The sequence below is a fragment of the Silene latifolia genome, chromosome 10 (genome assembly GCF_048544455.1).
Source record: "Silene latifolia isolate original U9 population chromosome 10, ASM4854445v1, whole genome shotgun sequence".
Classification (NCBI taxonomy): Eukaryota; Viridiplantae; Streptophyta; class Magnoliopsida; order Caryophyllales; family Caryophyllaceae; genus Silene; species Silene latifolia.
The window spans coordinates 140,959,399-140,980,465 of record NC_133535.1 but is presented as its reverse complement, the minus strand read 5'-3'; the positions used below and the strand labels follow the sequence as shown (position 1 = coordinate 140,980,465).

General features: G+C 37.0%; 1 protein-coding gene across 2 annotated transcripts; it reads left to right on the top strand.

The window, feature by feature from the left end:
- Positions 1 to 1,956: 1,956 nt before the first annotated feature.
- On the top strand, positions 1,957 to 19,150 carry LOC141606048 (calcium-transporting ATPase 10, plasma membrane-type-like). Of its 2 annotated transcripts, XM_074425029.1 has the most exons (33): positions 1,957 to 2,349; positions 3,592 to 3,708; positions 3,839 to 3,953; positions 4,231 to 4,328; positions 4,833 to 4,967; positions 5,064 to 5,153; positions 5,341 to 5,410; positions 5,938 to 6,008; positions 6,574 to 6,657; positions 6,739 to 6,816; positions 6,900 to 6,971; positions 8,097 to 8,180; positions 8,269 to 8,351; positions 8,435 to 8,540; positions 8,624 to 8,679; positions 10,471 to 10,513; positions 10,591 to 10,674; positions 11,307 to 11,444; positions 12,713 to 12,778; positions 12,878 to 12,976; positions 13,199 to 13,309; positions 13,515 to 13,676; positions 13,876 to 13,935; positions 14,424 to 14,588; positions 14,748 to 14,864; positions 15,186 to 15,284; positions 15,642 to 15,779; positions 15,910 to 16,010; positions 17,059 to 17,104; positions 17,240 to 17,374; positions 18,107 to 18,214; positions 18,323 to 18,414; positions 18,625 to 19,150. In XM_074425029.1, the coding sequence occupies exons 1-33, from the start codon at positions 2,197 to 2,199 to the stop codon at positions 18,737 to 18,739; spliced, it is 3,291 nt and encodes a 1,096-aa protein (XP_074281130.1). In that variant the 5' UTR covers positions 1,957 to 2,196; the 3' UTR covers positions 18,740 to 19,150. The 2 variants fall into 2 exon arrangements, with proteins under 2 accessions (XP_074281130.1, XP_074281131.1); XM_074425030.1 differs by lacking the exons at positions 17,059 to 17,104; positions 17,240 to 17,374; positions 18,107 to 18,214; positions 18,323 to 18,414; positions 18,625 to 19,150 and adding an exon at positions 16,369 to 16,597 and having other exon boundaries at positions 1,971 to 2,349.
- Positions 19,151 to 21,067: the final 1,917 nt, after the last annotated feature.

Below are 21,067 nucleotides of genomic sequence, written 5' to 3'. Positions count from 1 at the left end.
AAGTGAAAATTGTTACTTACCACCTACTATTTATCGTATTTTACAAACTACCACCTTGTATTTCGTTTATTACAAATAACCACCTACATTGCATTGTATATATCCGAACTCCCACCATATTTCATTCCCGAACATCATTTAACATAATTCCCGACTCCTCAAGTTAATATACTATAGAAAGACCAAAATACCCTTACTTTTATCCACTCTAAACACTCATTACCATATAATTAAACCACAAACAAAACCAAACTCCTCAACCTCAATAATACAATACAATCAAACTCCAAACAGTCATTACCATCAATCAAATTACTCCTCAAACCAGTTTCCAGAACCATTCAATTGTTGATCGAGATTCCAACTCCATATGCCAAAATGAATATGATATGATCAGGAACCATTCATTTTTTTGACATAGTTTGAGAAACTCACATAATGAATATGAGACCAGGAACCATTCATTGTTTTGCTGATCGAGTTTCCGGAACCATTCATTCTTTTCTTTCTTTTTTCCCAGTTTCCCCCATTTTTTATGGATAATCTATTCGTACTGAAACTCACATAATTATATGATATTAATTGACCTTGAAATGCTATCATCTTTCCACATTATACAACTCCACCATCCTCTTCCTCACCACTAGTCAATCTCCAACTTGTCGCTACTCGCTACCATCGGCCCGAACCCACGAAATACCTGGATTTAGGGTTTTTGTGGGTGGTGATGAAGACGGTCTCATAGGTTGAGGTGGGTATTTCGGGAGGTTCAGTGGAGGATTTGAAGATAAGGGCGGGGTTTTTGATGTGGTGGTGGCAAGCGGTGCTTTGAGTTTGGTGGTGGCGGTGGGGAATAACAATCCGGTTTGATGATAATTTTTTTGGTGATTGCCAATTTGATGATGAGGATGAATGAATTATTGGGGTGTTGGTGAATGAATGATGTTTGTTTACTCTATTAGTTTTAGGTGTTAGTGGGTGTTTTGAATGAATTAAGATAAGGGTATTTTGGTCTTTTTATAGTTTATTAACTTAAGTAGTTGGGAATTATGCTAAATGATGTTCGGGAATAAAATATGGTGGGAGTTCGGATATATACAGTGTAATGTAGGTGGTTATTTGTAATAAACGAAATACAAGGTGGTAATTTGTAAAATACGATAAATAGTAGGTGGTAAGTAACAATTTTCACTATTTATAAAAGTGCAAATATAAGGTGGTTATTTGTAAAAATACGTAAATATGTGGTGGTTATTTGTAATTTTTCCCAAACAATAATAGGAAGTGCCAAATTAAAAGGTAACAAAAAAAATTGAATTTTTGAAATTTTGCCTAAATAGTTTCCTTTTAACTACATTCCGTATATATCATCATGATCGAAAATATCTTCATTTCAAGATGGAGGTAGAACATAACATAGTTGGTTGGTGTGATTGGTAAAGTTTCATCTCTTAAACAAATGGTCAGTATCACGAAGGAGATTGCCCCAACTGTCGGTAGGGAATACTTCGATACTTCTATTGTAATACCTATGTGACTCATTTGTGGTTGGAAGCATAGATTTGTTTTGGAAAATTCACGCGGTATCCCTGATGTTTGACATTTTACACGAAATACACAATTTTTTAAACCGAAAAATTATAAGAGGCCACAACTCATGTTTATGGGAACTATAACTTTTTTTTTTTTTCAAAAAATTTGATTGTCTTTTCCAGCATTATAATTCGAAAAAGAAGGATTTGGAACTCATTACTAAGAGATATATATAGTCTTTCATAGTTTATTCAATCAAAATAACTTTGACATACACAAATTTCTAGCCACAAAATCCAAATACGATAATTCAATCACTTTCTAAACTCATAAACACAACCCTTTAAAATTCCGGAATTAAAAATTTTGATATTTCATGCAAAACGTCAAATCTTACCGTGTGGATTTTCCTTGGATCTCTTATTAATGTCACATTTAGTTAACCCAAGTGTGTGAAACACCAATAATTGTAAAAGACTAGTCGCTATAACTTGGTGCACTGGCATTTCATTAACAATCATTGACTTGCTTTTGTCGTTTCCACTTGATTATTACAGTACAGTATAGTAGGGCCCCCTACTACACTGCGCATCTGCTACTCTGATTTTGAAAGAGCAGTACTGCAGCTTAGCTGACTGCTAAACATAAAGAAAAAGAAGAAAAATGGTGGATAAGTTGGAGGAATCTCCGCCGTCTGACTTGGAGCACGGCCCAACTGCTGTCGACGACACCGATACCGATGGTGATGATGAGTTCAATCCATTTGATATTGTCAGAACCAAAAATGCTCCCATTGATCGCCTCCGACGCTGGAGAGTATGTCTTTCTTTTTTTATCTTGCCTTCTTTCGTTTCATTTTCTTTTCGGTTTTTCTAATGCGTTTCCTTAAAAACTTGTTAATGTGTGTCTTTAAGATACACATTAAAAAACTGTTGTTACAATCACAAAATCTCATTGAAGACGGCACGTATCCGTCACTTTGGAGTAACGGATACCATTTCCTCTCACAAATGACCCAAATAGAGGAGAGAGAGAAGCACATGGGGGTGCCCCACCTTGTCCCCCTATCCGTTTTGTGAGTGACATTACCCGGCACTTGCTCCGACCCGTCTTCAACAAGACTAATTGTGTTACAATATAGTAATAAAACAACGACTTTGACTTAAAAGGAATGGAGAAAATGTGATCAAATGGAGCAGGTACTAGGTAGTACTCCGTAATTGCTTGGGTAAATATTGAATTTTTGTTATTTTGTTACTAAATTGAAAAAATTGACAATTAATTTGTGATTAAATATGGGGAAAAAGATATAATATGCTGGTATCACAAATTCTCATTATAGACGGCGCATATCCGTCTATAGCTATAGACAGGCCAAATATCCACCCACTTTAAGCAAAACGGGCCAAATGTCACCACCTTAACGCCAAATGTCACCAGTGCCATTTCCTAAGCTACAATAGTTAGTTTATCACATGGAAATGGTACTGGTGACATTTGGCGTTAAGGTGGTGACATTTGACCCGTTTTGCTTAAAGTGGGTGGATATTTGACCCGTTTATAGCTATAGACGGATATCCCCGTCTATAATGAAACGCTTCGGGTATCACAAATTCTCATTATATAAATTTTAATTCTCATTAAAAGAATGGCATACTGGTATATGGGATTGAAGTTTTTAATTTAGTGTAGAATGGCATAAGGTTTATATGAATTTTGTGATTCGACCGTTTGTCTTTGATGTTAAGGGTAACTATGTGCTTTCACCGTCCCCATCATTTGTGTATCTTTGATTAAAAAAACAATAAACAAATGACTTGGACGGTGGGAGTATCATGCGCCAGTTAAAATGGCCATTTAGATGACAATTGATAACAATGCAAGTTTGTGTGATCAGTTTGGATCGTACTCCGTATCATTTGATGATTTGGTCTATCCTCATTTTGAAATGTAGACTTGGTTTGTATCATATTTTGCTGTTTGTGTAATGTGGGGTGTGAATCTGTGATGCTTGATTATGGCCAATATATTTAGCTGATTGGATATTGTCGCTTCTAGCAATCAGCACTTGTATTGAATGCTAGCCGAAGATTCCGTTATACTTCGGACTTGAATAGAGAAGAAGAGAAGAGGCAAGTGTTATCGAAAATCAGAACACACGCTCAAGTCATACGAGTATGTTTTTCAACTTAATCATCACTCTACTTACTTTCCTTTTATGTGCAGGCACATTGCCGCTGTTCTTTGGAAAAATGTGTCGGGACATTTTTAATTATTTTTCATCTTGTGTTCATTGCTATTTTAGGCGGCAACTCTTTTTCGAGAAGCTGCACGTCATGCTGAACCATTGGCAGACCCGATGATTTCGGCTACGGAGGCCAGAAGTGATGAGGAAATAGTTCGCAAATTCAGAGATAACTGTAAGCCAAATCGCATTCTGGTCTTTAAATTGCTGCCCTTTGCTCAATTATTGAATGGAACGCCCCCCTTTCCAAACATATCTGAGCAGAAGCTATCCTTCTGTCACTTGAGTTCCTGAAAGCACACTTACTAGGTCTGATGGAGTACATAGATACCCTTATGTCGGTTTTTAAGTTTAATACTTCATCTACTAGCAATCTCTTTTATATCCGGATATTTGGATACTGGCAGCTTTGTATATTTAGCATAATGTTTGAACTGTCTACCTGTCTCCAGGCCAATATCTATCTGGTCGTTTGTATGGAGTTGAAAGAGAGCAACTTGCTGCTATTTCAAGAGAAGCTAATTTATCTGCTCTACAGAAATTGGGTGGTGTAAGTCTATACTAATAGTCACTTTTGAAAAATTATCAATAATTTTAGGGATAATGATCATACTTCATCATTTTTAACACGTTGGAGATTAGAATGTTTCCTCTTCTACTAGCTCAAACCTTAGGGTACTTTTTAAATACAGCTGATGCAACCCTCTAAGGGGGAGGGGTGTACCAACAAATACAGCTATCAGAAGATCGTATTTGCTGCAGTCAAATACTCCCTCCCATCCAGACCAAAGGTAACATGGACCCAAAAAGTGGGTCCATGTTACCTTTGGTCTGGATGGGAGGGAGTATATAGCTAAGCCTGCCTAGGTCCCAATATATTCGTATAACCGAGTTTTGAGCAGACTGCTGCACCAAGGATGATGAAGAAATAATGATTTCTGATGAAAATGATCAGTGAACTATGATGCATTTGATTTATGCTCCAGTTTGTCACTAAAATAGCTTTTGTTATGTCCTCTTGAATTGACAGGATTAGTTTCTACTTGACTTTCAGGTAAACGGATTAGCAGAAAAGCTTAGAACAAATTTAGAAAAGGGAATCCAGCATAATAGTGATGATGATCTGTTTCAAAGGAAATCTACTTTTGGTCCAAACTCATATCCTATGAAAAAACAGCAAAGCTTTTGGGTTAGTTTTGTTGTTAGGGAAACAATTTCTTCAATGTTTTTGTTGGAAACATCTGAATGTATAAGAGATTTATCCTTGGTTTATTTTTTCCAATAGAGGTTTCTTTGGGAGGCATGCCAAGATTGGACTCTATTGATATTAATAGTAGCTGCAATGGCTTTACTGGCTCTCGGCATTAAATCAGAGGTTAGTTAGGGCAGAGCTTCAAACTACATGCATCATTGTCTTTAAAAGTGGTGAAGAGTGACGCTTTATTACGCAACATAGAGCTTTAATAAAGTTACCTTCCTGGATTATATCATCATATTTTTATCGTACCTGGAGTAATTGTATGTTACCATTTTGCATAAATTTTCCCTCTTATCTATCACAGGGGAGAAAACAAGGGTGGTATAATGGGGGAAGCATTCTGTTTGCTGCCATCATTGTTATTGTTGTTACAGGTATACTTCTCTCTTAAAAAGAATGGTAACTAAAATCCCGTTTGTAATATGAGTCGTTTAATAATATGGTCAGGAATGAACCTGATTCTTAGTTTAATCTTGTTATTATACGTGCTCGTAGCACCTTGATGCTGCGAGCTTACAGAAAAGGAGAGTAACTTTGTTCTGTTGATAGAACAAAAAGTTCGTTTCAGCCGACCAACCCGTTTTACCTAACTGAGCAGTACGACTAGATATGATTACTATGAAACCTTATGTCAATAGACTTGGAGTACTATGCAGTTACTCTTGTTTATTAGGGGTTTTATTTAGGGATTTAGCTGCCATTAGCTATCTGCTAACTTTACATCATATTAAGCCATATTGTGGTCGTATTTGAGGATTTCGGCATTTAACTACCAAATCTCAGGCCACCTGCAGAGGCCAGAGACTAGGCAGTTAATATAAACAATAAATCAGCACAGAAGAGTGGTTTTATTTGCTTTCGGAAGATGAATTGTGAACTCATTTTGTTTTCCATCTTGCAGCTATCAGTGACTACATACAATATCTTCAGTTTCAAAAGCTTAGCAAGGAGAAAAGGAACATACATGTTGAGGTATGTTTTAAGCTCCTGTTTTTTATTTTAAGGAAAACTAGCAATGCTTAATTACTCACTTTAAAAGGGACTTCTTAGAGTAACTGTTTTATTGTCTTGTTAAGTTCATGCAGAAGACATTTTATGTGAAAGCAATCCGTCCAAAACCCACTCTCTTCACTGAACCAAATGGGGAAAGTACTGCAAATATTTAACCTCCAAATCATTTTTTAAATGACTCACACAAAATAATTATACTGGAAAATTGCTACGGTCAGTCAGGTAGCTAAGTTGTAGTGATCTGTATGGACTGTTGCTATCTTTCTATAGAGGTGGACTTAAGTGTAGATGTTGGGACTATTGCTATCTCCTCAAAAAAAAAAATGTAGATGTTGGGAATGTGCGTTGCTATTGTCTGATTTATCTTTTCTTTTTGTATGTTTGAAATGTAATATTCCATTTCAAATGTTAGATATGTTAGGTATTTGACATGGGCATATGATATAAAGTGAAAAGTTTCGGTATGGTTAGATGGTAAAAGAGCCTCTCCAAGTTACAGTAGATATTGTCTTGTATGTATTTGCAGGTGGTCAGAGGTGGTAGAAGGAAAGAGATTTCAATCTATGACATTGTTGTTGGTGATGTTGCAACCCTGAAAATCGGTGATAAGGTGAATCATTTTTTTTCCTATTGACCTAAATTATTGGGTTCTCACTGTCTTGATTAGATTGAAAGCGTGGATTGTGTTTAGGTTTGTGCTGATGGAGTACTAATCTCTGGTCATTCTTTAGCAATTGACGAGTCATTCATTACCGGAGAGAGCAAGATAGTAAGCTCTTATGATATTTTTCTTTCGGCAAATTTACTAACTACATTCTGACCTTCGTGTAACTGTTAATCTGGATTTTCCAGGTTACCAAGGATTCTAGATCACCTTTCTTAATGGCCGGTTGCAGTGTAGCAGATGGCTATGGGACCATGCTGGTAGATCTCACCGTTTATGTTTGGCATATTTTTTATAATTTATTGTCATTGATTACAGAGATGAGGGTCAAAAGTACAAAAAACTAGATCATGTTAACTTTTAAAGTTTTGTTTGTACTTTTTTATGTGATTCTGAGTCTCTGATGGTGTCAATTCGCTGAAAGGCAGTCTTCTATCTATCTAAAATTCAAACTTTTGTTTTCTAAGTTCATATGCTCTGTTCATAAGTATAGATGAGAAGATCTTGTTCCAACTTTGCTTAAATGTAAAATTATGAAGTATAAAGGAAAAAAATGGGAAAGAATTCATATCATAGTGGTTAAGAGATACAGCCATTCAGGTACTGAGTAGTGACTAGTGAATACTTTCGGCATTAGCTGCCATGTTAGAATTGTACATAAAAGGGAAGGGAGAAACAAAGATGCTACAGTATCATTTTTCACTTAGAATTTTTTTTCCTGCAGGTCATTGCCCTAAATTTCTTATATCTGAGTCTGTAATCAGAATTTTATTCCTGGGGCAGGCTTCAGTAGTTATCTGTGCTTAGGAAGTACTTCATATATTTCATAAAGCTTATGAGCAGATTTCATGTTACTGTTTACTTTTGTGGAGTTTAGACGTTTGCCTGGTTGGGGAACGGTAGTAGTGTACTACTATGCAAATTCCACATTGTTTTCTTATAGTTCTCTGGGCCTCTTTTAATCAAAGAAAGGAGTATTGTTGCAAAAAAAATTATTTTGAAAAAAATACAAATTTGTTTGCGAAAACAGTGTGCCTTATGTGCATGAGACGCGCTCTCTCGCCTCCTGGTTTGCGACTTGCGAGATTGGTAAGTGGGTGGACCTTGTTTTTATGAGAAAGTTACTCATTTTTCCTTGCTCGAGACTTTAGAGGGTGTTAGCTTGTTATTATGTCTGAACATCTTTCCCCTTCGATACGACCATATATTCCTTGTTTTAGTTACGCTGATGGAAATCACCCCCAATAAATGTCACTCTTCTTCATGCATCTCACTCCATTTGTGTTAGTTCTGAAAATGGCTTATAGATGGCGAGTTTTTCTTGTTGATCGCATCAATTTTTTATTGCAATATAATAGTTTTTTTTTTCTTTTAATTGTTTTAAGGTCATTAATGTGGGTATCGAAACTGAGTGGGGTATGCTTATGGCAAGTATGTCAGAAGAACCTGGCGAAGAAACACCTTTCCAGGTGAGTTATTTGTAAGCTATATGTAGCGACAAAAAGCTTATTCGTACTTTGTGGTTGTTCTTTGGATTACAAACTGTTATTTTTCCAGGTTCGACTGAATGGCCTAGCAACTGTTATTGGTAAAGCTGGATTACAAGTTGCTTTTGTTGTCATGATTGTTCTGCTTGCAAGGTAACTCAGTTTTAGTGTACTTTGGATTCTGAAATACACACTGAAACAGTGATTTATATTGTAAACCTGATTGCCCGGTTCAGGTACTTCACTGGTCACATGAGTGCTGTTGGAATGCCACACTTCAAGGCAGGAAAGACGAGCCCTAGTTATGCCATAGATGGAGTAATCAAGATTCTCACTGTTGTGGTGAGTCCAACTTCCAAGATTGCCATTTGTTTTGTAAATGTGAAATGTCTGGCCTTTAGGATTTCAGCTTCTTTTTATTGCAGGTCACTATTGTGATTGTTGCTGTACCCGAAGGCCTTCCCTTGGCTATCACCTTAACGTATGCATACTGCCTCTTGCCATTTTTTTCACTGAATTGGCCCTTTACGTAAAAATATGCTTCAGTAATACTACTATTTTACTGAAATTTGGCTATATTAGATATGTCGTAACAGGATTAATATTTATGTCCATTGGCCTGTGATGAGAAACTAATGACGTTCTGTACACTAAAAACTTGAGGGTTACTTTTTTTTTAGAAAATATGCCACGGTAGGCTTACTAATATCACCTTGATGAATCGTTTCTTTTTTCTAAGTAGTAGATTGTGGTAGTGAACTAGTGACAATGGAAAACTGTACACAACAACAACAACAACAACATCAAAGCCTTAATCCCAAAATGATTTGGGGTCGGCTGACATGAATCATCCTTTAGAACCGTCTATGGGTGAACACACACCTCAAAAAGCAAATGGAAGAGAGAAAATGAAAAACAAAAGGGAGAGCGAAAATGTAATGGAAAGTCAAGGTAAACTTACAGGTTTCAAAATCGAATTCCGGATTTCTTTTATAAAAAATTAAAATTTAAATAGAGAGAAAAGATTAAAACGATTTTGAAAACCGAAATAGAATTAAGGATACGGAATGCCTTAAAAGTAAACCAAGTAAAATATATAAGAAAGTGGTTGGTAAAAAAGTGTAATAAAGGAGAGAAGAACAAATAATTTAATTTTTAAATTAAATAAAAACGCAAAATATGTCAAAAAAAAAACATCAAATACTAAAAATCCACATGTATCCTTTCCCTCCATTGTGCCCTCTCCGTCACCATACTCTTCTCAAGCCCCAGAAATCTCATATCTTGCTCTATCACTCTCAACTATGTCTGTCTCGGTCTTCCTCTACCTCTAGGGACCTTTTCTGTTCTCCAAGTCTCCCGCCCTCGAATCAAAAGGCGTCCATAGGTCTCCTTCTCACATGGCCAAACCATCTTAGTCGGTTTTCCATCATCTTGTCCTCTATTGGCGCCACTTTTACCTTTTCCCTAATCACCTCATTCCTTAATCGATCTTTCCTTGTATGTCCGCACATCCATCTCAACATACGCATCTCCGCCACACTCATCTTTTGAATGTGACAATGTTTCACGGCCCAACACTCGGAACCGTAGAGTAAGGCATGCCTAATTGCCGTGCGATAAAATTTTCCCTTTAATCTTTGAGACATATCTTTATAGCATAAAAACCCTGAAGCACTCTTTCATTTCAACCATCCCGCTTTAATTCTGTGAGCCACATCTCCGTCTAACTCCCCATCTTTTTGAATAATAGATCCTAGATATCTGAAGAAATATGACCCCTCAACAACATTCCCATCGAAAATAATACTCCCCGCCTCTGTCGATCTCAACCCCGCCACTTTAGTGAACTGACACCTCAAAAACTGTACACAGATAAGGAAAATTGTAAAGTTAGAGAGAGCTCATGCCAGTCCACTAATTCCATTCTCATTTTTAAACCAAAATTTAGCCAAAAGAAAACATTGGCATGCCCTTTATTTAGTACCTCTTACCAGACAAAACAGTTGTCTTTAGCGGGAATTTCTCTCGGCTTACACTTCCCTTTAATTTGGACTATTTGGTTCAAGTTTCCTATTGCTGGTTTTCTGTTTCCCCGGCAGTCATTTTTAGGATTTTTGTTTTGAAAACCATTTAGTTCTCCAACTTTGTTAGCCCTCTTAGCTTGCTATTCTACCAGTTACAGTGCTGCTCAGTTTTGATGTATTTTGCATCACCTTCACCCCTCCTAAAAAAGGGAAAATGTCTTATTTATTTTCTGATCTATTGACAGACTTGCTTGCTTAGCGAAAAGAATGTTGAGGGATAACGCTTTGGTTTGTATCTCAGGCTCTAACAAATTATTTATTTCCATTCACGATTTATTTTTAAAGCAAGTCTTACTGCTCTACAGGTGAGGCGGCATTCGGCATGTGAAACTATGGGTTCTGCTACTACCATATGCTGTGATAAGACTGGAACTCTGACTCTAAATCAGGCAAGACTTGTTTAGCTATTTATGAAGCTGTGATTGGTTATAAGGGTAAAGTCGTATCACCTTAACCAAAGTAGTCCTATATTACTACTACTACTACTATCTGGCGGTAAGTAGCATGTCAAATCCACAGAGAAAGGCGAGTTTATTTATCTATTCTGTGAGTCGCTTAAATGGTTGTAAGTTTTAACTGAGCTTGATTGGTAATGAACGAGTAAAACAACAATTAGGGCACATCAATTGGTGCAATGTCAGACAATCCATGGTTCAGCACACTGAAGCATTAGACTAAATTTGTTACGCTACAAGTTATTGCATAGTAAGCTAGTAGCTCACATAAAAGCTTTTGAAATTATTTATCATGCTCAAGAGTGATAAGTGCTTTTAGTATGGAAGGTTGTTTATAATGTTTAACACAAATGTCTATGAAGTAGATCTTGTCAATGTAGAAAAAGGGTCTTCAACTTCCATCAATGGGCTGACTTTGTATGTACTGCCTCTCCATACAATCTTCTCAAGTGACAACCTTCTCAAGTGACAACCTTTTAAGATGTACATAAAGTAGATATTTATTGTTTTTTAGTGTTCCATCTTACATTTTTATCTTTTTTAAAGAAAAAAAATATAATCTGCAGATGACTGTTGTGGAGGCTTATGCAAGTGGGAAGAAACTTGATCCACCGTATAGTGGTTTGTCATCATCTCCCGTGCTGTCCTCTTTGCTGATTGAAGGCATTGCACAGAATACAACTGGCAGTGTGTCAGTGCCTGAGGTAACTAGCTCAATTCTCAAGTCTCAACAAAATTCATTGGCATGTTAATATCAAAATTTCATGGGATAACTGCTCTAATATATCCAGAGTATAAAACTTCTGTGGATTCTGATGTCTTATTGAGTCTTTCCTTGTTTTATTCTTCTGTTTGTTGATAAACTATATAGAGTGTCTCATGGTATGACCTGAGTAGAATTGGTAGGTATGAATCCAGGTGACTACTACCTCAAAATGATATCAAATCAAGATTCATGTAGAGTCTACAGGTCTGCGGTAGCATTCTTATTTGAGCGCTCCCACTTTCTGATTCCTCTTTGTTGAGGAAAATAAAAAACATTAGCTTCTTTGTGTCATTTTCGCTTGATGTGACTTACTTCGCTGCTATGCCATTTCCTGATAGACAATGAGTTTATATCATGCAGCATTTAGAAGTTATTAGTTACAAAGGTTGTGCTGTCAATACTTAAGAGAGGTGTTTGGAATATTGGATAGGAGAAACACCTTATATTTCCTTAAGGAAACCAAAAGCACATAAAGGTATTGAATGATGGATGACCGAGTGTAACACCTGAAATAACTTTGGGCCTTAAACACTACTTCCTCCTATTCTATGGAATTGCAGCATTGGTTGATTATAATATGTGAGGAGATTTTAATGAATTGTTGCAATTCTACAGAATAGGAGGGAGTAACGTTTAGAAAAATATCAAGCAATGAGTTAGGGAAATGAAAACCAAACATTATGTTAAGCATACCAAATGAAACATCCTGTTTCTCGAGTATTATATTCAAGTTGACATGAAAGTAACATATATTTGTGAAGCAATTGTTTGATTTTACCAGCACAGCTATTATGTCCCTTTCTTTCTCGCCTTGCTGTTTCTTATCAACGTAGGTGCTGTCTGTCCATGTTCGAGTAGGTTTATTAATCGAATGATAGGGTGGCATTTTTGTAGGGCGCACTTACATTGCAGATGTGCGTGTTTTTTAGGCCTGTGTTTATTTGGAGTTTCAGACTTTGACGTTTTTCTGAAATTGTGTTAAGATAGAACTTAATTTATTTGGATTATATGCATAAATCTAGTAATTTATGCCTAAAATTTTAAAACTGAAGGCGTGTTTTTTCTAAAATTATTCGAAACCTAGCAAAACATTACTATAGACAGTTACATCTTGTTAGCTGTGTTAAAATTTTGGTCAAGTTGAAGTGTTAAAATTTTGGTCAAGTTGAACTTTTAATTTGTGATTCACACCGTTTGTTAATCCAGGATGGATCAGATGCTACTGTCTCTGGTGCTCCAACTGAAAAGGCCATCCTTGCATGGGGCGTAGAGGTACCTATCATTCATAGCACCAATCGTTCAAAGTTTCCAAAGCTACTTACGGTTATAACTAACCATGTGCTTGTTTGATTTACTGGATTGAAATTTCAGCTTGGGATGAATTTTAATGCTAAAAGATCAGAGACTGTGATTATCCATGCTTTCCCATTCAATTCACAGAAAAAACGAGGAGGCGTCGCAGTACAATCTGTAAGGTTTATATGATATGATTTATATAATAATTGAGTTCTAAGCTTAAAGCAGTATCACACTATTCTTTCTGTGCTTCATTTATTCATAAGAAAGACGTTTGGTACTACCAGGCTACCAGCATATAAATAGGCCAATAAATGAAGGGTCAAATGGTGTTTGTCTGTTGGTTAAATTTGTGCTACTAACCTTTTTTTATCTCCCGTCCCAACGTGTAATCAGCCTGGTTCTGAAGTCCGTATACATTGGAAGGGGGGCGCTGACATTGTCTTGGCATCTTGCATCAGCTATATGGATGAGAACGATCAAGTGGTTCCATTGACTGAGCAAAAGGTGTAAATTTAATCTTATTTTGCTGTAGGCATTATTTGAGTGTACAAACTCTCCCTCTCCCTTGATTCTGATCCTCTGTTCACAGAAACAATAATGTCTTACTCCGTAATAGTTAGGTGGAAATCTAAAGAGGTTGTTTCTAAGCACGGACATGCACAAATATCTTTATTTTTGTTTGTTTTACAGTGGCACCCCATTCTTGCAGTTGGATTTCTATAAAAACGCTATTGGGCAGATGGCTTCACAAAGTCTTCGCTGTATTGCCATAGCATACCGATCGTGTGAGTTCGATAAAGAGCAGTCAGAAGTTTCCCAGTGGATGTTGCCGGAGGATGAGTTGATTTTGCTGGCAATTGTTGGTCTAAAGGTGCTTATTTATTTGGATCTTCTTGACGCAGTGTCAACTACTAAACTGAAGTTTTCATTTTTTAATGCTGCTTGCCTTGGGTTCTTGGATCAAATGTTCCAAGCACACAACTTGTTCTTCTCGAACAGCATAAACTATTTATTTCTGTTTTATCCTCTAATGCTGTGAGTTGTATCATGATATTATTTGAACGATGTAGGATCCTTGCCGCACAGGAGTAAGAGGCTCAATTGATTTATGCAAGACTGCCGGTCTCAAGGTATACAGTACTTTCCAACGCAAACGATTTTATATTTGACGCAGAAAGGATTTAAGAGCTGATCGCTGCGTGTCCTATATAATTTACTTTTTTTCTTTAATGAGATAGCGTGTTCAAGGTCTTCTCAATCTAAGCACAGCTTTCAATTATACTCCATGTGTGCAATAATTTTATGTTTTGATAATATACTATGTGCAATTACTGGAGCATATTAATCATATCTCATTAGCCTCCTCAATGGAACGAAATGATAGGTGTTACCCATACAATCTGCTTCTCTTTTCTTTCCAATGAAATATACGTCACTGTAAAATCTATTTGTAACCTTATATACTTGACTCTTGTGCTACTTTCTTATGGATAAATGCAGCTTGGCCTCTTGGCCTTTTAGTTTATTTGGTAAACAAGCTTCTCCCTTTAGTTACTTGACCCGTAATCACATTTTTCTCTTTGGCGTGACTAGAATATTGGCATTTTACTGGGTATAGGTGCGCATGGTTACTGGTGACAGTCTCAAGACTGCAAAAGCTATAGCTTTGGAATGTGGAATCCTAGCTTCAGACTCAGATGCTTGTGAACCCAATTTGATCAATGGAGAGTCATTCCGTAACATGTCAACAAGAGAAAGGGAAAAAATTGTAGACAAAATATCAGTATGAACTTTTGACTTCATTATTTTTTTCCATTAGTGCCTGCTTTTGCTTATTAGGCTTGGGAAAAAAAGGTACCTGCCTATGAGTGAAGACAAATGAGAAACGATAGGATGAAGAATCACTAGGGCAGAACTGTTAATTTCTATATAATGGTGACAGGTAATGGGAAATTCTTCACCCAATGACAAGCTTCTTTTCGTCCAGCAACTGAAAAAGGCTGGTCACATTGTTGCTGTTGCTGCAGACGGGACCAATGATGCTCCAGCATTACATGAGGTACGTTATATCCTACTATCCTGAAACTATAACTGAGGATTTATATTGTTGGAGGTACTTGTCCAGCATTAGTGCAATATGAATGAAGGCTTGTTTGTACGACCTGTAATCCTCTTATCAGCTTTTACTAGCTGTGTTCATTCCTAGGCTGTGACAAGGCCGCGTCTATGTTTATTCTTGTAGTCAAAGTGTCTCATAGGAAAGCACCTTCTTAATAAGTTTATGTCCTCCTTCTCCGCCTCTATTTGAGTACTCTTTGTAAATCATGTTAATTGTTTCTCCGTGGCACATGTACAAAACTATATCTTCTTTTACTTTCAGGCAGATGTTGGCCTTGCAATGGGTATCGCTGGTACAGAAGTAGCAAAAGAAAGCTCAGATATCGTCATCTTGGACGATGATTTTGCTTCAGTTGTAAAGGTAAATGCTAAAGTGCATGGCTGATGGAATAGCTTAATACTGATGATTACAGTTGCCTAGTATTCGAGTCTGATGTGTGATATATCATATATTATTGCTGATATTTTTTTTTTTTCAAAATTGGTGGAGAAAAAAGATTTATTTGCTTCTTTTGTGATGATTTTACATTCCCATGGGACAACGGAGGAAACTATCTAGTTCATTTATTGTGAATTATCGTGGCAAACATGTTACTGAAGAGCAATTGTGACGTCAGAGCATACTTTTAACAGCATACTTTGTTTCTTTGCTATTGTATTCCGCTCTCTATTCATATAATTTGGCTCTGAAGCAATGACGTTGTAATAACTTGTGCAGATTGTTCAATGGGGTAGATCTGTATATACAAACATTCAGAAATTTACCCAGTTTCAGCTTACAGTTAATGTGGTAGCCCTTATCATAAATGTTGCTGGTGCATTTTCCACAGGTGATGTGCCATTGAACTGTGTACAGGTAGTTGCTCTTCCTGTTCTTTAAATACTTTTTTGGTCATTGTTCCTTTACTTTCTGGTCTTTATTATGAATTTATGATCATTTTAATGAATGAGCTTCTGCGCACTTATAGTTTGTTTCTTTGTTTTAGCTTCTCTGGGTCTATCTGATGACTTATACTCTTGGAGCTTTGGCATTGGCTACAGAACCTCCTACAGAACATCTTATGCGCAGACCACCTGTTAGTCGAAGGTTCTAGTTCTATTTTTATTCTCGTTCGTGTAGCGTCATGATGTTTCTGTTTTACCTCCTGAAGTTCCGCACCCTGAGAATTTTAGAGTTTACGATGGCAAGTGATAATTTGTAGTCTACCTCTGGGCTCTGGCAAACATATTCTTTTTCGCTGATTGGGAGAAGATATAAGCGTTTATTTGTGACTTTTTGACATGTGTGCTCCTCTATTTGCATTCGTGATTGCATAGTTTATGCAATGTTGACACTTCCCCGAAGAAGAATATAGTAAGCAGTGTTTACAGTTTCGTGTGTCACTCTGGAGTCATTTAAAAAATATCATGTTCACCATTTTAAGTGAGTGTTCCTTCAATTGCAGATAAAATGCATGAAAACGTTTAAGGTGGTTTGGCTATGTGCGACAGAGAGAACGAAAGGCACCTGTTAGGAGGCTTGAAAAATGGGGAAATGATAATATTGTTAGGGGAAGAGGAAGACCGAAACAAACATGGATAAGGGTGATTGAAAACGATAGGAATGGTTTGGGGATTAATAAGAATATGACGTTGGAGAGGGCAGTATGGAGAGAAAGAATTCATGTCGAAGATGTAGTTTGATTTTTGGTTCTTTGCTTACTTCTTTTTTATCTTCTTACATGACAACAAATATTCACCGACTTATATTATTTTACAAATCCATTTTGTCACTTAAATTTTTGGTCTTTCCCATTTTTCACACTTTGTTTACCTTTTTACACATTATTGGTTCTGTCATCTTTATTTTATTTTAATTTAAATTTTTTTTAACATAATTATAAACTGGCGGATACATCCTAAACGGCTTTGGATGATGATTCATGTAAGCCGGCCCCAAATCATGTTGGGACTAAGGCTTTTCTGTTGTAAAAGTGCAAATGCTTATTGACTGAAACTGGGTGACAAGAGGCTCAAATGGGAGGCCTGAGAATTACGAGAGAACATAAACTGCATTACTGCAGAAGATTTTAAGAAAAAAAATGCAAGATTATTAGCTATTCACTTTTACCTTTTATGTGGATTTTCTTTGACAGGGAACCTGTTATTACAAATGTTATGTGGAGGAACCTACTGATACAGGTATGCTTACCTGTGACCGCCTTATTTGTTCCCTGCAAGATCTCAGATGCCTTATGAAATGTTTGGATGCATCCCATAATCCGATGTTTTTAGTTTGTTTTATTATGACTCGCGCCCGTGCTTTTGGAACTGTAGGCCGTTTATCAGGTGACAGTTTTGCTCGTTCTCAACTTCAAAGGTCAAAGTATCTTACATCTTCAGCACGACACTTCTGAGCCTTCTGGCAAAATTAAGAACACGGTGATCTTCAATGCGTTTGTCCTTTGTCAGGTAAGCATACCTATATGCCAGGAAGGCCTGTAAGCCAACACTTTAAGTTCCCACCTAAAATCGCTTTTGTAGCTGTTAGAATATGATACTTCCCCCTTGTTTAATTTTTGAAACTTATCTCAAATAATCAAGTTCATGCATTGGAAACATAAATAGGAAGCAATGTAATCGTAAATTGCATCAAGACTCCAACAGTATCAATTAGTAGTATAAATCATCTTCACTCAATCCTGTATGCTAATTATCATCTCCAAGACTCCAACAGTAGTGCAATTTTTAGACCCTTATGATCAATTAATATAGGATGTAGCCCAATTTGTTTTTAAACTGTTTGTTGGTCCCGTATTATTGTAGCCGTTAAGCCATATAATTGACTCTTTGTGAACACGGACATCACAAGGGGCGCAAGTATAGGAACTTCTTGTGTTCAAGAAAGTGTTACTTGAATCTATTACTACTTTAAGAGGGTTAAATGTTCGTGGTTTGTTAATTCGCCTGGACAAGAGCAAAAAGAGTCTTTCAGAAACAATGCTCTTCAAGACAAAAGTTAAAGGCTTTAAAATAAAATCCCTTTTCCGGAGTATGGAATAAACTTTAAAGATTTGGCATTCTTGGGTATCTTTTTTTTCCTGTTCCCATTGTATACGTCTGTTTGTATGGTTAAAGAAGTGAAGTTGAAGCTTGCTTTCCATCTGTTTATTTCACTACTAACAACTCCATGGTTGTTTGCAGATATTCAACGAGTTTAATGCTCGTAGACTGGATCAGGTAAATATATTTGAAGGTATCACCAGACACCACCTTTTCATGGGTACCGTGGCTGTAACTCTGATACTCCAGGTCAGGCTACTGATATAAGTACTGTATAGATATAGCTATCAAATTGGGAGTTATCATGATCGACCTGAATTTAACTCTGCTTTTCTGTTTGTTTCTTTTAATTGGCAGATCATAATAATCGAGTTCCTTGGGAAATTTCTATCAACTGTAAGGCTGAGCTGGCAGTTATGGTTGGTTTGTCTTCTCATCGGATTTATCAGGTAAGAGTTTCTATTTGTCTTAATTGTCGGTATAGGTATCCTGTAGCTTAAAATCCCAGAACATGAATTGTCTTGCGTTTTTTATGCTGATTAAACCTGGGTTTGAATCCGTTGGCCTCAAAATCTTCCCTGTAACTTCCTTCTCACCAACAAAAAGAAAAAGTGCTCTACATGACAACTGACATAAACTTTCGCTTGATTGTAAACCAGTTGGCCACTTGCCGCCTTGGGGAAATTGATACCTGTACCCGAGTTTCTTCGGAGAACCATTTGGATTCTATTTCCGCTGTGTGCGCCATGTTGTGCCCCAACTTCTCGACGCTGAGCAACAAAATATCCACTGTAAATCCATAAATATAGAAATGGCTAGCCCTATACAACAATCGAAAGGATCCCAACTGCTCCGAAGAATTACTTTAGGATCACGTCTCCGTCAAAATTGTACGCTATATTTATGGGGCAAGTAGAGTGTGCACAGTAGAGTGTTCATAGGGTACTTTTTTGTTACCGTTATGTGGTTAAATCTCACTTAAATGGACTCAATTGATTACGGACAAGACTCGAAATGTAGTGAATTCAATCGACCTGATGTACTACCTAGAAGTTGGTTCATATCATATTTTGGCAAGATTTGTAAAGAAAATGTACACGAGTACAAAACTTTAATGTGTTTTATTGCTTAAATGATACAATTGCAGAAATGCTATCATAATCATGGGATTATGATGATTGTGTATGATTGTCGATTGATCCTATTTAAATGATTATGGAAAGGACAATGGTGATTGTTTCCTAGTTTATGCACGTCGAGTTGTGAGTAGAATTGCTGCTAGTTTTGTGGGTCTGCATCCTTGGTACGCTCCCGCAAGACAGACGGTCGATGAATGACTTCGATTTTGGAGATGACTTGCTGAAATTGTAGAGGTTTTTAAGGGTGTCGCCGAGTTGTCATCCCGGAGATGTGATGTACTCGGATGGCAACTATTTGTACTTGCTTTCGAACAAAATGGAATGAAAGGGCGAGGTGTTTTATCTTGAATGGAATAGTGAATTTGCAGAGTAGTGTGTCACCAAGTTGTCACAATAGATGACAGGAGAGTGAGATGGTAATATTTGAAGTTCGGTGGTGGTCTTGACTACTGCTCAGAATTCTGCTTTAGTGGAGGAGCGCAATAGAGCACTATGTGGTGCAGACTGCAGATGATGAGGGCTAATATTGGTAGGGGAAGGGTACTGCAAGAGCGCCAAGAATAAGACGATCTTGCTAGAACCATGTTTGGTAGGCTGGTTCGGGATTGAGGTATTCGTGATGCTGCCATCGGCAACCTTAGTTTCGTGAGAAATGGTTTGTGGCGGCCGACGAGACTGGGGTTGTGCCGTCTTGTCTACATAGCCAAAAAGCCCACAGAACTTGAAATTGCCAGGATGAGTAAGCCGTACATGTCGAGTTAAACTTCGGTGCAATTATCGAACTTAATAAGAACGACGGGTTTGGTGTGTTCGCGAACGTTTGGGATGGTGTTTCCTTGCTCGTCATTGTGGCCGTGAAGAGTTTTTCGAAATGTGTGAATTTTTTTTGGATGGATCTTTTAGGCTCTTGGTACCACGTAAAGAATTAACGTGTTTAATTACTTAAACAACACTTTCTATCAAGCGAATAGACTAATAACTTCCAAAATTAAGTTATTTAGTAATTATTGAGTACCATGATTGTATGTGTGACGGAGGTATAAAATCGTGACCATTTTATATTAAAAAGGTCATTTCACAAAAATGGTCATTTTTTAATAATAAATAATGGTCACTTTTTAATATTAAATGATTATTATTTATCATAAAATGATCACTTTCTCGTTAAATGAACGACCGTTTACATTATAGTTTGCGTAAGTTATTTGAGGCGGCTGATACAATAATAAAGACGGATCAAAATCTTGATGTCAACCAAGGAAGGAGTAAATAGTGATGTTGATAAATAGTGACGTTGATACTCTCATACGCCATTTGGAAGTTGGAACGAGAATAATCCATGGTCTGAATTAAGGAATTTTTTTTTTTTTTTTTTGGACAATTGGGTTAACGAGACCTACATTTTAATAGCACGCTTAGCTATTCTATGAGCGGCTTTATTACAAATTCTAGGAACATAAGCAAAAGAAATACAATGAAAGTTTGCCGATAGATCGGTTATATCGTCAATAATGTTCCTTGTCCAAATGTTTGAGTTGAGAGAACCGTAGGACTTGGGCAAGAACCTGTAGACAATCAGAGAAAATGTTAATATGAAGGATGTTGCGCGAGAGCGCCCACTTTAAGGCTTCCCTAAAGCCAAAGCTTCCGCTTGTTCAGCATTTTCAGCCATTCCTTTGATACAGAATTCTGACACAATATCATTATCAAAAATGATGCATCCGCCAAACCCAGCATCAAACTCCTTAGACCACGCCGCATCCACATAAATATCAGACCGAAAACAACTCACTGAACTCTGAATCAAAGGAAAGGGTACTCCATTCCTAAGATTAGTCAAGTCCTCCTCCACAGGTGTTTTGAAAGCTATGGACTCCGGTTTCCCATCTTCAGCAGAAAGAGCTAAGTTAAGAGAGTCTTTTTTTTTTTGAGGGAATAAGTTAAGAGAGTCTTGATAAAGTAA